Source organism: Buteo buteo, chromosome 5, assembly GCF_964188355.1.
Source record: "Buteo buteo chromosome 5, bButBut1.hap1.1, whole genome shotgun sequence".
Classification (NCBI taxonomy): domain Eukaryota; kingdom Metazoa; phylum Chordata; class Aves; order Accipitriformes; family Accipitridae; genus Buteo; species Buteo buteo.
This window is the reverse complement of record NC_134175.1, coordinates 7,336,797-7,352,859: the sequence shown is the minus strand read 5'-3', so window position 1 is coordinate 7,352,859 and position 16,063 is coordinate 7,336,797. Positions and strand designations below refer to the sequence as shown.

The window sequence follows — 16,063 nt, the reverse complement described above, 5'->3', positions numbered from 1 at the left end:
CTGCAACGTGACTATCATCCGTTTGATAAGCAGCCCAGGCCTGCTGGAAATGAGCCTAAACCTTGCATTTTTGTTAACAGCAAACCCCGAGATCACCTTTTGGCCCTGTCCCGCTCCCGTGGGTGAGAAATTCCCACATCATCTGGCCAAAACGCGCAGGAAGCGGAGCACAAATTCACCCTTCGGCCAAACTTGCAAGCACACAGACAGCAGGAGCAGGCATCGTGTTGTGAGAGCGGCTATTGCCCCGTCGGGCTGCAAGTCAACAGCAAATCTGTCCGGATGTACGTACGCGAAACCACAGCACTTCCCCCAGAAAATAAATTGCTCATCTCCAAATATCGTGCAGACAAAGGTTTCCTGCTATTCCCAGGCACAACAGCCTGAAGTCAGGGTTAGGTGCGTTTGCTGCAGGATGTACATGGAGGAGACTGCTGTGCTCTCTCCCCTTTCTTCTCCGTCACGCTCACCTTCACGAATAACTATTCCCTTGCCGTATGTTACAGTGCCACGGGGACAAGCCACCCTAGGACAGCGATGGTCACAGCTTTGGGAGTACTCGCACATCTCAGCATCCCACGTCTCCCTCTGCTTTCCAAATACTCTCAAAGGATGAGTACGCAAGTAGCTGGAGATGCTCGTTAGCCATTCAGGCATTTTTGGCATAATTGCCACATTAGTCACGGCCCGTTTCACTGCAGCCACTGCACTTAACGCCATTTTTGCAGCTCTTTTCCTACGTGAGATATTGGGAAAGACGCTGCTTTTGCCATTAAATGCGACTTTCTGGCAAAGCAGCTCAATGAAACTTCAACTCCCAACTGCTCAGACAAGAAGCTTCACTTTATTAACCCAGATTTTCTAAAACAACGGTTAGGGTTGCGTTTCTTCACCAGGGAAAGAGGACTTCATGTCTTGCCTCCCGCTGCAGGCAGGCTCTTAGTGGGACACATGTCCAGAAGACAACTTCTGAGGAGCTGCACCACCTTTCCAATCCCTCAACAACAACGAGAACCACGTGGGAACCCCCGCCCCAAATCCCTCAATCTGGGGTATATTCTTCTACTATTTTCTTCCTTCTCTTCTGTAAGGGAGTCCCTTATTTCACAATGTTTTGCCTATCTGAGACTGTGCCTTGGGGCATGGCAAAGTAAAATTCCTGCGCTACAACAGAAATTAAGAGCTGCAATATGAAATAATAACTAACAAGAGAAACTGTTGTATGGATTTGGACCAGCATCTCTTCTTTGCCTTCGTTTCGGTCACTTGTGCTCCTCTCACACCTTCTATCAACCACAGTGCCAAGTCAACCTCTGTTGAACAGTCCGTAACTACATCAGTATCAGCGTCATAGCAACAAAGCCACATCCGTACCGGCAGCCCAGAGGCAGAGAGCAGACTGGCCATGCTGACATCTGCTACAAATTCATGGGAGATTCTCCTCTCTACCCACACCTTCCAAAATCCAACCATCCGAGGGAGCCTGTGGCTGAATATGCCGACGGCTTTGTCATCGATGGCTTTGCTGGAAGCCCGGGAGGCGGCGCATGGCCGGGATGCCCGTGGAGCAGCATCCGCTCTAAAACAGCCGACTGATTTCAGGGCGCTTCGCCTTGCAAACCTTGGGAAGGGCCAACTACGCACGAGTGCACACACACACACAAACACAATGTAAAAAATATTTATTCAGAACTGCTCGCACAGCATGCTCAGCCGTCGTTTCACCCTGCACACCTCCTGGCAGCAGCGCACTCGGCTCCCAACCCCCTGGATTTATCCACTTGCCTCGAACGGACCATCCCTTCTCATTGGAGCAAAAGACACAACAGGGGAAGGCAACCGAGGCAAGAAATCCATCCTCTCCCCGAGGACCACGGGGTCTGTTTCGGCCCGCTTCCCACCAGCAAGCACAGACCTTGGCAGGAGTTGGGGCTGGCCCTGGGCCACCATCCCAGCTCCAGCCGGGAGCCAGGGGAAAGCCGCAGTGCTACTCTGGCAACGCGGTTTCCCTTACTCAAAGAAAAGGCACTGAAAAAACAAGGAACATTTCCCTTTTCCACTTGGAAAATCCTTGTTCAATATCAGTTTGGTGGCTTGGAAGAGTCTTGCTGGCAGCAAAGGGGAGAGGGGGTAAGAAGATGCATTGGTGGTCCTTATGCAAAACACCACAAATTACGCTTTTGGTACTTCCAGCCTTCATTTACTTCAGAGCAGCAGAGCTATTGGCATTCAGGTTTCTTTCCCCCTAGTCTTTTGTAAAGCCCCGTCCCGGGAAAAGCTTGTCCCGTCCCCATGTCGCAGCGCTATGCACCCATTGTGTCCTCTGCATGGCAGCTTCCAGGGAGCCCTGACTGCTTCTGCACCCACAGACCGAGCCCCACTTAGTGTGGTTATTTTGAAAGAAAACAAAACAAAACAAAACTACCCCAAAAAAACAAACCCTCAGCAGCATCACAGATTCCTTTCTTTTTTTTTTTTTTTTTTTTTTTTTTTTTAAGTCATTTGCTGGCTCTCTGGCACTTTCTCCTGGATCTCCTCGTACTTGGGTGGAGGGGTCAGCGGCTCTATCGTGATAGGAGCTGTGCTGTTCCCCTGCGCAAGGTTTAGCCTGATGTCCTTCAAGTGCAGCTTCTCTGACTTGATCCTCCGGACCTTCAGTGGCTTCAGCCGCTTGCTCAGGCGCGAGCTGTGCCGGCTGGGCTGCCGCTCCGTGCCGGGCTCTGCGCTGGCAGCTCCCGGCGGCTGGGTGCTTTCGTCGAGCCCCGTCAGCGACTCGTAGGAGGGCAGGGAGACGCTGATCCTGTTGCTCCTGTCTGAGTCTCTGGGCTCAGAGTAGCCTGTGTTCATCACCTCCTCGTAGCTGGGGACGTAGTACTGGGAAGACACGTCTTCGTCCTCTTCTTGACTGGAGGGAAAAAAAAAATAAAAATCAGGCTGTCAGTAGCACATCATTTCAGCTTCACTGTGGGTAGGGGTTGGAGAAGAGAGAATAAAACCACCCCCTGCCTCAAAACCTTAACAAATTATTTGCCCTTCTACATTATGTACCAGTTCCTTTTTGTTTGACAGAACAGATCACAACCCCACCTATATTCAGACTTGGTTTTACTTCCTTGTGACATAGGTCCATCTTTGGTCATCGCTTTCTCTGCCCACAAAACCTCTTTTTCTATTGTGCAGCAGAGATTTCCCCCAGCAGAACGCTGATTTCTCTCCCCCCCTCTCGATGATCAGCCAGAACACATTTGGAAGGGGCATCACCCCTCTGCCTTTGCCATTTGGAGGTCTTTTGGGTTGGGTATCTACCTTGAGCATTTCTGCAAAGATTCGGCTCTGCAATACATTACCATCTATGCCACAGGTACCTGCGCACACGTACTTGGCACTGCTTCTGCATTACGAAGTTACCTTTACAATCTAATAAGGGAAAACAGTTTTCTGGGTGGATCTGCACACAGAGTAATTCTCTGCAGTCACCGATGACAGCTCTCCCCCGCAGCATTCCCTAGGCAGCAGCCAGCAGAGCCATCGTCTCCTCCTGCCACCTCACACTCCAGGGCGTCCCAATGCCCCCCATCTCTCTCTGCACAGGCACAGCCCTCACCGGGCACCGTGCCGATTCCCCAGGCTGCCGAGACGGCCGGGGACTTCTCCCGCGCCCTGTGTTTGTTCAGACCGTGCCTGCTGCGGCAGCAGCCTTTGCTCCGCTCGCTGCGAGTTCCCCGAGCGAACAGGAGAGCCCTGCAAACTTTCACCGGGTCTAAACTCCATTTGCTGCCGCAGCTGAAAGGCTGCTTGCCACCTCTGGCTGCACCCAGCCAGACAGCACATCCTGCGTCTCCTGCTCCTCTCCCTCTGCAGCCCCTTCCTCGCCTGGCTCGCAGCAGCGAGCCCGCTATTCTGCGTTAACCATTAACCACCGCCCCCAGCGTTCCCTTGTAGCACGCTGACCGCAGGCTGACAAAGCCAGGAGTGGCATGTCTTGGCAGCACTGGCTGGGCCACGGCTCCATCTCGACCCCGGTTTATACACAAACAATGCTCCCTTTCACCTACAGCACCATAAATACAGCTGGAGTCGTTCCTTCCTGATCTGGGAACGTATTCAAACCCTAAACCCCGAGACACACTTGCCTTTATTTTATAGCACATGCTGCTATCAGCCTGACTCTTCTTGCTCCTGACCTCGCTGAAGAAGGGTAACAGCCCTCAGTTTCGTTCCTACGCTCCTTCCTGCTCTCTTTCTCCCCCAAAAGGCTCACCTGTCCTCCTGGTGCGAGGGCTCCACAGACGCTTGGTGCTGCACGCGAACGATATCTTCGTTTTGCCTCTTCTTGTCCCGGATATTCAAGCAGATGGAAAGCAGGAGCAGCAGCACGCCTGCCCCTACCAACACGTACGCCACCGAGAAAGTCTTGCTCTTCAAAATGCCCCCGGTGCCGCGGTCGGGCTTGCTGCTGTTCCCGGCATGGGTGGCGGGTTTGTCGGCGGGGCCGAAGCCGGGGACGAGGTTCCAGACAGCCATGATGATGCCGAGGACGAGCATCCCCAGCCCTATTGCCGTCAGGGCGTAGTGCGAGCCGTTGGTCCGAGACTGGGCCATCGCTCCCGCTGCTGGCTGGCCGGCTGGGCTGCCCTCACCTTACAGCATGGCTCGGGTCGGGACGGGTACAGGCCTGCTACCATGCGTGCGGTCCCCTCCCACGGCAGGCAGCGAGCTCTGGGAAGAGATGGAAAGTGATGGTTAGGGCACGGCGGGAGGCAAAGGCTACGCCGATACCATTTCGCTGGCCGCGATATCATCGTTTTATCCAACTCATGCTGGAAATCTAATTCCCCCGCGTGTCAGGACACAACACGGCAGTTGGCAGCAGGATCATTGCTGGCTGTTCTCATCGTGACCCTTTGCTACTTCCTCAACCATAATATCCATCAACCTTAGGAAAGAACTGAATTACTAACATTTGCTAAGGACTTACATTAACCATCCCTAGGAACAGGATAACTGACCTCTTCACAGCACCAGCAAAAATGCCACCCAAAAAAAGTTCACTGCTTATACAAATACTCCCTGCTTTATGGAGCTGCACTGCCTTAGGCAAACAGCCGCTGACGATGCAAACTAACCAGAAACCGCTCAGAAACAAACCTCTAGCTGTGCAACTTCTCTTTTTTCCTCTGTCCGAGACGGAGCAGGGCTGCCTGCACTGCAATGCCTCCCTGCCCAGAGAAGAGAAAGCAAAACTGCCGCTCTCCCAGCCAAGCCAACCCTGCGCCTTCCCCCAACCGCTGCTGGGGCAAGGGCTGCTGCGAAAGCGAGCCTTCAGTACAGCCCTTCTCGCTTCTGGCCAGCATTCGCCCACCCCGGAGTAACACATGCTGGCGCTGAGTCCCCTGGCTGTGTCCTGCTGACCACAGCGGGCTCGGGTCCGTCCGAGCACCGCCGTTCCTGACCAGCCAGGCCACAGATGGGAACTCCTCCTCCGCTGTCGCCTCGAACGTCTGCGTTTTCTGAGTCGCCAGGACCAGATGCGCTCGCTTTCCAAAAACAAACATGTGGAACTGCATCTCCTGGCCGCTCGCCTCCCTTACCTCAGCTTGCGAAGATGGCAAGTGCAACTCCTTCCTGCAAACCGCGGGTGAGTAACTCCGACCCCTGCAACAAAGCTCCCCCATCTCCACCCGAACGAGCCTTGCAGCAGCCTCCTTTGCAGCCTCCCAGTTTTACGCATGTGCCAAAACCAGCATGCAGCTGCGCAAACGTGCCAGAGTTTTATCCTTTCCTCCCCGGCTTCTCGACACTTGTTTGTGCTAGAAATCGCCCTTGGGTACGCTGCTGCTGCGTGCTGTCTCCATACACGCCCTCACCCTTCAGCGCGGCCGTCCTGTCCGATGGTCCCAAGCTTCACGTTTGCTTGTTTAGCTCGAGCGCAAGCCTAGTTCACAGGGTCAAGGGCCAGAATAAACCAGCATTCCCAGAAAACAGACCAGCTCCAGCTGCTTACAGGAAAAGACACGCACGCAAGCCCGGAGAGGAGAGGAGAAAGCTGCAGAGCAACTTCTCCCTTGCAGCCCGCTCACCGCCTGTGCCCAAGCACCGCTTCAGAAGCTCACCGAGGGATGTCCCAGCTCCAGCCCCGCATCAGGGTTGTCAGCATTCACACGGATCCGGGCAGGGCAAAGTCTTCGCTCCCGCGGTCTGTCCAGGGTTACTGGGCAAACACAAGCTGCCGAGCCCTGCCCTACGGAAGCTGCTGGCAGGCAGGCAGGCAGGGGCAAGCCCATCATGCCCAGCCCCGCTGGCAGAGCCAGCACCATCTGCCCCTCGGGGAAGGCATCCCCTGCCCCGCTAACCTGCCCCCGGCTTTAATTCAGTCCTAGCAAGCAGCTGCCGAGGTTGTGGCAAACGCTACACCCAAAAGGTCCTCACCAACATCCTGAGAGCCATCACAGCTCGGCAGCACGTCCTACCCGAGCGCTTCTGAACCTGAGACTGCGGGTCCCAGCAGCAGCCTCTGCCCTCCTACACAAAGTCTTTGCTCCCTGCCTGCCCCTGAGCGCGCTGGGGCAAGCGATGCCTATGTAGAGCACCGTCTACATCCCACGCTTCCCAAACAGCCCCCTCTGCTCTGGAGAGTGCCTGCAATGCAAACTTGCCACACGCTCGCCATGCTGCGTGAGCCCATAAAACCATGCACAAGGCAAACTGCACCATACGTCCTCGTCCTTCCTCCACCCTCTGCTGCATCAGGCCCCGCTCCCAGCCGTGCCGGTGATGCCCGAGCCTGCGGTGAGGACCACTGAGGCTCTGATTTATCAGCACCCCTGCTTCTCATTTGCAGTCTTCCAAACTTTACTGCATGGGCAGCTGTGGGGTTTTGTCCTTACCTATTTATCCAGATGAGCTCCCATCCCTATGGTATTTGGGAAGGCACTTCACAATCGGACATCAGCCAGCCGAGATCTCCCTTGCAAACTGCTGCGATGGCTTTGGGGAAGAAAAATTGCACCGCACACACGGTGGCCACAGAAAACATGCAGGGCTGGTAACATTTACCCGTGGTGTCTAAACCCCCATGCCTGTTCCTGACCTTTCTGGCTTCCCTTGGGCACCTCACCCCTGGAAGCGGGTGGGACTTCAGCTGCTACATCATCTCTATGCCTGAAAGTTTTACGCAGATCCCTCGCTGTGCTACCCTGCAGCCCTGGCAATCAGATTAAAGCAGGAGACTTGACATACAAGTCTGTCTCTCCATTGAATTAGCTCTTCTTTTGGCTTCCCAGAGCGCACTCCTATCGCTGCTTTAGCAATAACCCCGGCGTCCTGACGTCAACGGCCAGAGAAGAGAGCTGCTGCTATCTCTGTCTCACATCCAGCATTCCTGGCGCTGTCTGGAGCAGCAGGGACGGCCCCGGCGAGATGGCCACCGCTCAGCACGGCAAAAGGGTGCCGCAACTTGAGGGTTCAAGGAAGCCTCAAACCAACCACCGACTCGCTCCCAAAATCTCACTGTGGCCGGTATCTCCAAGGTGGCATCTGCTGCGGCTGTCCTGAGCGGACTGGTTGGAGCAGCACACGTACAGCGCCGTACTCCCAGGTCCAGCAATGGGGGAATTCCCTGCTCCATGGCTGTACCAGTTTAATAATCCTCAAAGGATTTTTCTGCCATGATTTCCCTGTTTACCATAACCGCTCCACCGCGCTCTCCTACGGTGCAAAGCCCCGAGCGCCTGACCCTTACTCACCATCCTTACACCACGTCAGGCGAGCCCGTTCTCTTCTCCCCCCTCAGCTCACCAGCGCCACAGAGCTGCGGCTCCCGTTGGCAACCAAACCCCTCCATCAGGGGGGCAAGTGCTAGTCAAGCGCTCCAGCCCCGCTCCGGCCCCCGCCTGCCCACGTCCCCTTCCCTCCACCCGCGGCATGGGGTCTTCCCTGCAAGCCAGACCCACCTTCGTCCCCGTCCCACGCATGCCTGCGGCCCCGCGCTGGCAATGATTTACACCAGGATCTCCGAATCATTAAACTCCACCGGCACGGCTGCAAAGCCGAGGGGCACCCGCACCCCCTCCGCGCTCAGCCAGGCTTCTCTCACCTCTCACCAGCTCCCTGCAGGCTGCCGGAGCCAAGGGACGCTTTGCAATTTCTCTTAGGATGCTTCCGACTGTTAATTTGGCACGGGAGCGCTCGGGATAAGCCCTTTCTCGAGCACCGCACACCAACACACCTGGCCGTGCCCCAAAAGCTTTTGGCACGGGCACGCAGGCGGGCCAGCAGCAGAGAGCACCTTCTCCTCTGTGGGAGACACCAGTCCTCCGCAACAACGGTCCCACCGCGGGGACGCAGACCCCCCGACGGAGTCAGCCCCGGATCACGCTCCACATCTCGGTACTCTTGGTGAAACGCCAACCCCGTCAGGGTGACTCACGAGGAAGCACGACACCCATCGCTGCCCACGGCAGCACCCACGCTCCTCTGCCCTCCGCGACCTTTGGATTTTTCCCGTTTCATGACATCACCTTCCCGCTCATGCTCCAGCAGCGATACCTTTGTCACGGGTTCACGAGAGATGAGTCTGCAGTTCGGGGAATGGGTCAAACCCTGACACAGTCACAGGGCACGGGATGAGCTCGCTCACACTGAGCTCCAGGGCTTCCTCGCTCCCGAGGAGGAGTCGGAGCACGATGCACAGCTCGCGACGCGTCCCCTTGGAGCCTGCCTCCGAAAGCCAGTGTGCAACTCCAGCGCCAGTCCAAAAATATGAGACTAATTTTCTAGAAATTTTTTTTTTGGGGGGGGGGAATAAAAAATCTATTCTCCCAACATCCAAAGAGCCTAGAGCCCACTGCACATTAGCTCACATTGGATGACCAGAGCCACAGCTCTCCCCCTTCCCAAGCTGCTCCCAGGGCTGGTGGCGGTTCAGTGCCCACCTATTCCCAAGTCACGGCCACGAGTCCCCCTGGCTCCTTTCAGCAGCAATCCTCAACACACCGGAGATCTGTTGCTCATGCGTGGACATTTCCAGAGAGCTTTATGCCTTCTGGAGGTGGGGCTGGAAGTCCCAGGGGGTTTGGCCCTGGCCCTGGGTCGGGTGAGATGATCGGAGACGGGGGTAACACTGAACCAGGCTGTGCTTCACCTCCCTGCCCGGCCCCAGCTCCAAGGGACAGCTACCTTCATCTTCATGCTTACGCCCAGCCAGCCTTCTCATTAACCACCCTCCCTGCTAATTAGCAACTGCAGCACATCCCCAGGAGCTCATTCCCACAGCGGCAGTAACCTTGCACGGAGCCCTCGTTACGCAAGGGCTCAACCCACCAGCAACACAGAACTCCACGTGGAGTCAGACAACCAACAGGTCAGGACTCGGGCAATATTTTCTCTTTTTCGCTGCCCACATTATACCTGCCCCAGCAGCAGGGACATTTCTGGCCAGATGCAGCCCAGGGGATGCAAGGAATTCCCCTGCCCCAGCAGGGAAAATGGGGAGAGAAATGCCTAGAGATATCCAGCTGAGCTGGGAAAAGCAGCATTGCTGCCCGTCTGGCCAATTCCTGGTCACTCGGACAAATACCCAGCCCATTTTAGAGCATACATGGGAATACAGAGACCCAGAGGGACAGCCCCGTGCAGACTACCAGGACTTTTCCACGTTTTGCTGCTTATGCTTCCTGCCAAGAGCGCACAGGAATGCACCCACATTCATCACTCTTAGCATTCCCTACAGACATTTTAAGAGCTATTTCACCATCTTTTTTATTTTATTTTTATTTTTTAACACCTCCTCCTCACTCGCACTCTTACAGACAGCACCAGGCGAGCAGCAGTGTTTTCTTAAAAGTCTACACGAGGTGCTCCCCCCTTGTCCGGGTCTGGCACCAGCCCACTCCAGAGGAGAGCCCAGGGCCCCCAGCCCCAGTGCCGCAGTTTCCTGCAAAACAAGGGCGTCACGGGAAAGCAAAGGCCGCCCAGCCCACTCCCGGGCTTAGGATGCTGCAAATCCGCCCGGCCGGCTGCCCGCTGCGGCCACCGCAATGCCGCTGACGGCTGCAGGACGACAGGGACGGGGCTCGCAGAACGCCCCATCGGCACAACACAGCGCCAGGCCCTTCTCCAGCTGATGGCATCTGCCACCACCACTGCATCCTTTCTAACTCCGGACACAGGTGGGCAATCAAGTCGCCACCGGTTTAAAGAGCTGGCACAGATCACACAAGCCACAGCAACTATATCCCCCGAGCCTTAATCGTCACTATGCAGCAGCCGGCCATTAGCTTGAACTTTGCCGTCGACATATGGGATACTGCCTTCCAGACTCTTCCTCTCCTTGTTATTTCATTACGGCCATCAGAGCAGTGCTTGCTGCAAACCAGTAATGGACTCGGACAAAGAGTCCTTTTAAATTTATATTTAAGGGCATCGCCATTTATTCCCAGGGATAACGTTGCCACAGCTACCGAGACCGTGCCAGCACAAACTCACAGCAACGCCGGAGGTCGGCGAGCCCGCGCCGTGTCCCAGCCCGCTGCGTGAGCAGCGTCCCGTGGCTTTTCCCGAGCCCGGCTCACACCTGTAGCTGGTGCCAGGCAAACACCTCCCGGCCAGGCTCTGCTGAGCCAGAGACGGGGCTTTTGGGGCATTTACCTCTCTTTGGGCTAGACAAGGGAGTCGAACTGCCAGCCCACCCTGTGCGCCCAGGCCTGGGAAAGCACGCCAGCCTGGGAAAATCCCAGCGCTTTGACTTTGTCTCCTTCCTGCTTTCCTTATGACTCCACTTTGCACGTTTGGGTTTTGTTTGGTTTGGTTTTGGTTTTCCTCAGTTTTCCAAATCTGCTGTTTCCTGCCGGAGATAAAGCCGTTCCTCCCAGCAGCCTGCGCATGGTTTTTAGTCTGTGACCTCGCGCCGTCCCCGTGCCGGAAAATGCACTCTCCTCCAGTGCCTTTCAGCGCTTGTAGACATTATCCTTCTGCCCTTCTGATGCCTTCCAAAGCCAAATCTGGCATTCTCACTGCCTCCGAGCACTTCCCAGCCCTCCCAGAGCGCTCCAAGCAGCTCCTGTCACACCACGGGAGCCCCCGGAGCCTTATCTTCCCTCCCCATTGCTCCCCTCGCTACGAGCCACTAATCCAGCACGCTGCACTGCCATCGGCCTCGCCAGTGCCACCTTCCTCATCCTCAGCCTGGATTTTCAGCAACATCCTTCATCTCGCTGCCCCCCGACGCAGCATCGCCTCTCCCCACACTTTTCAAACAGCTTTCTCCCACAAGCAAGACCCACAAACAAAACCCGCTGCAGACGGCAGAGAGGAGCCAACAGGGCAGAAAGGGAGAGACGGGCGGTGCAGGGGGAGGGACGGAGCCAGCCAGGCACAAAGCAACAGTGTTCAGCGAGGCGGGCACAGGTATTTTGATAGGGATGGAGGTTTGCCGGGGGATTATGTCGCTGCACGCTACTTGCACAGCTCACGCAGGATAGTCAGCTGCTTCAGCAGAGCCTCGACAGCAGTTTCTGCCTAATAACTACGCTGGGAACAAGAAACGCATTGAGCAGCGTTCGGGAGAGAGACACATACCTGGGCTGCCGGAGGGATCTCTCCTCCTGGGCTCCGGCCAGGAGTGCGGGCAGACAGCTCTGCCTGGCCCCGGCCTCCCAGGATCTCCACGGGAGCGCAGCTGTGGGCAGCACGTTACGGCACCGCCGCGGCGCTGAGCGTCACCAACACTCGGCTATCTTCAGGGTACCGACGGCCAAACATTCCTCCTTCCCCAGGCGCTTCCCGAGAATTTTCCCACCCGTGTAATTACCCACAGATAAAATCAAAGGCATCTCACATAATTCCGTGTCATTTCGGTGGAGGGCTGGGTTCATCAGCCCCACACCCACGCATTCCTCATTGCCACCTGGGAGGTTGGTTTTCCCTTCTGGCTGTCATGCCAAGACGTCCAGGGCCTTGGATGGCTGCAGGACACTCAGCTACATTGTAGAGGGATGGAATGCTGCTGCATCCCACCAAGCAATGGCCAAGGTCTGCACCGGAGGAGCTTTTAAGGAGCCTGAAATCCCACCAGCAGCTAAAGCCCATTAGCTGAAAGCCAGGAGCACGCGTCCTGGTGCAGCTTCATCTCACCCAGGCTCCACCACACGAAGCCGAGCGCAGTCCGTCTCATTTGGGATGTTGCTCACAGAACTGCTGATTTCTGCTCACACGGTCCTGCTTCCCAACAAACCCAGCTACGCCGGGCTCAGAGACGCTCATCCTCACCCCATCACCTCCAAAAAGCAAACAACAATGTCTTTGCAGACGACTGCTTTGGGACACGCTGCTGACGGCCGGCGCTGCTCCCCCAGACCCAGGGAGCTTCCGCAGGGCACGGGCAACCCTCGACACGGGGGTCCCTCACACGCAACCTCCGCAGCAGCCAGGCACCTCAATCTACTTCTGTTGCACCGGCGCTGGGTGCACTGCCATTCCCGAGACAGCCCGTTTTTAAGTCAATAAGGGGAAGATGCACACTGGGATTGTACCCGGCACACACACAAATGGGCAGAGCTGGCTTAGAGGGGGAAAAAACACCCAGGCAAAGCTGTCAGCAATAAAGTCAATAAACCCACCCTCCCCAGCAGTTACGAGTCCCGACACAGGGCTGTGACAGAGGCCAAGCTTAGCACTGGTGGAGTGGGGCGGCCAGGCTTCGTTCCCTCCCAGCTGCCGGCACCGGGCTACCGAAACTCGCAGCCACCGAGAAACACCCACCTGACAGGCTTTCCTACCTGACCTTGCCTTCCAACCCAAGCATAATGCTGTCCTTCCCTTGCCCCTTAAGATAACGCAGGAATTAATCATCGCAGCAAGCGGAGATAGGAGCTTCCTAAAATAATTGCGCCTGTCACGGGCCGTATCCCAAAACCACGGCGCAGGAGGGTGCGTGCCGACCCGGCACACACCTAGAGTGACTAACCGCACACACCGGGGGCCACGGCCACTCCGGCTGCCAAACCCCCACTGCTGCTGCTCGACTTGCTTTCATGGTGGGATTTCTTTCTTAAACTAACACTTGGGAGACGTTTGCAGATTTGCCGGAGCCCTTCAAAGCCCTGAGCCGCTCTTTCTTTTTGTGGTAACGGCGCGATAAGAAGAACCAAAACCCCACCGACCGGCGTTCGGTTCACAAACCGCCCGGCACGGACCTGCCTGGTGCAGGTTTTCCTTCTCTTTCTCTTTGTTTGCTTCCCAAACGGACTCGCGCACACGCCGTCCCTCACACCTTCCCGGGGACTGACCCTCTTCGAGCAACGGCCTCGCCATACGTGACCCCCCCCGCCACGCTGCCGTCCGCGGGGACCGGCCGCGACGGCGCTGGGTGGGTTTGGCGTGGGGCTCGTCTCCTCCCCACGCTGGTGTTGCTGCAGCTCATCCTTCCCCAAGGGACAGCTCCTCTCACGAAGGCCGCCCCGATACCTGGCGGGGGCTGACGAGGTGCCCCCAAGCCCTCGTGTCACCCCCGCCGCCCCCCAAAACCCTGACGCCCCGACCCACTAGTGCCCACTGGCCCACACCCCGCTTTTGGGGATGCTTCCCTCCCCACGGGTGCTTTCACCTTTATGAGCTCGCCCGGGGGGGGGCCCTGTCTCCCACAGGCCAGGCTCAGAGACCCCCGTGGGCCCCCCCACACCAGGCGGATCCCAGCCCTCACAAGCTGCCCCGGTGCTGAGGGGGGGGGACGACCACCACAGAGCAAAACCCCACCGGGGTCCCAACCCAGCCTGCCCCCCGGGCCTGCCCCTTGTCCCGGGCACCCAGCCGGTCCCTTCCCGGGGCAGGGGGGGGGTCCCTTCGCCCCCGGGCCCACCCCGACCCCACGTACCTCCTTCCCGGCCGCGGCGGGGCCCTGCCGGCCCGGCCCGGCCCGGCCCGGCCCTCCCGGGGCGGCGCTTTACGGCAGCGCCCGGCCCTCGGCGGCGGGGCGGCCCGGCCAGGCCCCGGCCCCGGCCCACCCACCCGCGGCGGGGTCCGCCGCTGGAAACCGGGAGGGTGGAGAGGGGCAGGAGCAAGGAGAAGCCTCAAAAGGGGCCGGGCAGGGAGGCGAGGCTCCGGGGTGCAGGCAGGGCTCTCCTTCCCCTCCGCAAACGCTTCACATCTGCCCCGGCTGAGGGCAATTAACAGAGCGCACAGCGACCCGAGGGGAGGCAGAGGGGGAGTTGCTCTCCTGGAAGCTCCTGACATCGTGTTAAGCCTGGCTGGGCTGATCCCGACCATCACCGACACGCTCTCCTCCAGCCCTATTCCGGAGCTGTGGTTTCTTTTGGTATTTTCTCAAAGTTCTCAGAAAGCCTGGGCGGGTTGGGGTTAGGGGGGAACTGCACAGGCTGAGTTTGGTTCCCCTTCTCCAGAAGGTCTGCGCTGCCGGCAAGAACGAGCTCAGTCAGGAAAGGGATGTGCTGTGGTGGCACCCCAGTAAAATCTGTTCCTTTTCCCACCCTAGTTGCGTGCCCAAGCGTGAAGGGGACGGACACCAGCCTGCCAGCTTTCCTGGGGGTCCCTGCACCCCGGAGGCTGGTCCTGCAGCACCTCTTTCCTGCAGTTCCTACAATCCATCGCGCAGTAGATAAAAATCATATGTTTTCCCACGCCTGGTCCCAGGCGGAATAGGGAAAACCAGGCTGGGGCTGCGGGTTGTGTCGCACCCACTCCAAGCAGGGTCCGCACAGCGCCCCAAGCATCACAGCCCCCATCTCTAGTTTAAAAACCAGCTTGCGAGGGAAAACCGGCTCGTAGCAATGAGCAGAGCCTTTCCTCAAGCGAGCAGTTCCAAGCACTGTTTGCAGAAAGCCCCGTTTTAAGGAACCACAACCGCTCGGGCTCATCGCTCCGTTCAACAGGGCAAAGCCAACATCCCCACAAAGCCAGGCTTGTGTTCACAACAAGCCCTGGAAAGCGCTTTTACCACCCCGCTGCCCTCTGTAAACGCTCCCAGTTAACCATCCGCTCACCGGGAAGAGCCGTTCCTGGGTATGGCCCTCGGCCAGGCTGCTAGCCACGTGCCTTGGCCTCGTAGCCAGACGGTCCCGTGGTTTCCAGGCTGAACCGACCCACCGGGCTCCTGCCCCCAATTTGGTAGGAGGTTACTAACGAGCAATTAACAGCCGCAGTTACGCATGGGGTCATGGGCTGCTCCGAGGTGTGGAAGCGGGGAACCTCTGCACGTTGCTGTGCCTATCTATGAAGATGTGACTAAACAATCTTTCCATGCAATATACATACAATAATTAAAGTTTGGAGCATGCTCCCCAAGCAGTGGCACAGTGGGGGCAGTTAGACGCTGGGCATCGGTTTTGGCAAACCCCATCACAATTAATGCCGTGTCCCACGACACCTCTCCCCGGCTGCCATCCCAGCGGCAACCGGGACGTGTTTGTCCAGGCCTTTCTCCCACCCGGCCTTAATACTAAACACACCCAAGGACTGAAATTCTGTTGGAGGTGACACTCAGGGTGGGTTTTTCCCAACCATAAGTCAAAAAGCAGCATTGCTACACTTGCTCGACCAGCCACTGCAGTTTTTCTGTCCCTTAAGCCCTGCAAGTCCTTGCAAAGGGAAAAGCCATCACGAACCCAACATAGCTTGTCACGTCCCCTCTTGTGAATCAGCGTGCCGCAGCCCTGCCTCGGGGGCACCCGTGCTCAGGATGCCAGGTGGAACCCCCCATTTCCCTGCATCTCTCCACACCAGCACAATCCTGCACGGTGCCCGTGGTATTTTCCACTGACTCACCTGCGCCGGCTCCTCCTCCCAGTGCACAGCAGGGCTGCCCTTTCCCACTCACGATACCTTCCTTCTCTAATCAAAGGCCAATTTCGAGAGCCGTACTATAAAAAAAAAATAAATTATTAAATATATCTGCGTATGGTTTTTATCTGTGTATCTTTTTTTTTTTTCCCTTGTACTGATTATTTAATGCATTTTCAGGCTTTGCCACCCTGCTGAGGCAAACTGCCCCCGCTCCTTCCCCTCCTCGCAGCACCTTCCTGTATCAAACACAAACCTGTCGTCGTCTCCA

At 57.1% G+C, this 16,063-nt stretch overlaps 1 protein-coding gene across 5 annotated transcripts; it reads right to left on the bottom strand.

Moving 5' to 3' along the window:
* Positions 1 to 1,665: 1,665 nt before the first annotated feature.
* On the bottom strand, positions 1,666 to 16,063 carry TMEM51 (transmembrane protein 51). Of its 5 annotated transcripts, XM_075029225.1 has the most exons (4): positions 16,049 to 16,063; positions 15,778 to 15,872; positions 4,262 to 4,719; positions 1,666 to 2,905 (listed from the first exon to the last, which is right to left on the bottom strand). In XM_075029225.1, exons 3-4 carry the CDS (start codon positions 4,600 to 4,602, stop codon positions 2,494 to 2,496), a joined length of 753 nt encoding a protein of 250 aa, XP_074885326.1. In that variant the 5' UTR covers positions 4,603 to 4,719; positions 15,778 to 15,872; positions 16,049 to 16,063; the 3' UTR covers positions 1,666 to 2,493. The 5 variants fall into 5 exon arrangements, with proteins under 5 accessions (XP_074885326.1, XP_074885325.1, XP_074885328.1 ...); XM_075029224.1 differs by lacking the exons at positions 15,778 to 15,872; positions 16,049 to 16,063 and adding an exon at positions 13,871 to 13,929; XM_075029227.1 differs by lacking the exons at positions 15,778 to 15,872; positions 16,049 to 16,063 and adding an exon at positions 11,578 to 11,746.

What these genes read in the sequence shown, in the direction of transcription:
- TMEM51 (XM_075029225.1), bottom strand. Translation starts at nt 4,602, where the DNA reads ATGGCCCAGTCTCGGACCAACGGCTCGCACTACGCCCTGACGGCAATA. An exon ending in CCCTCGCACCAGGAGGACAG is followed by an intron (nt 2,906 to 4,261) that starts GTGAGCCTTTTG and finishes TTTTCCCTCCAG; the next exon opens with TCAAGAAGAGGACGAAGACG.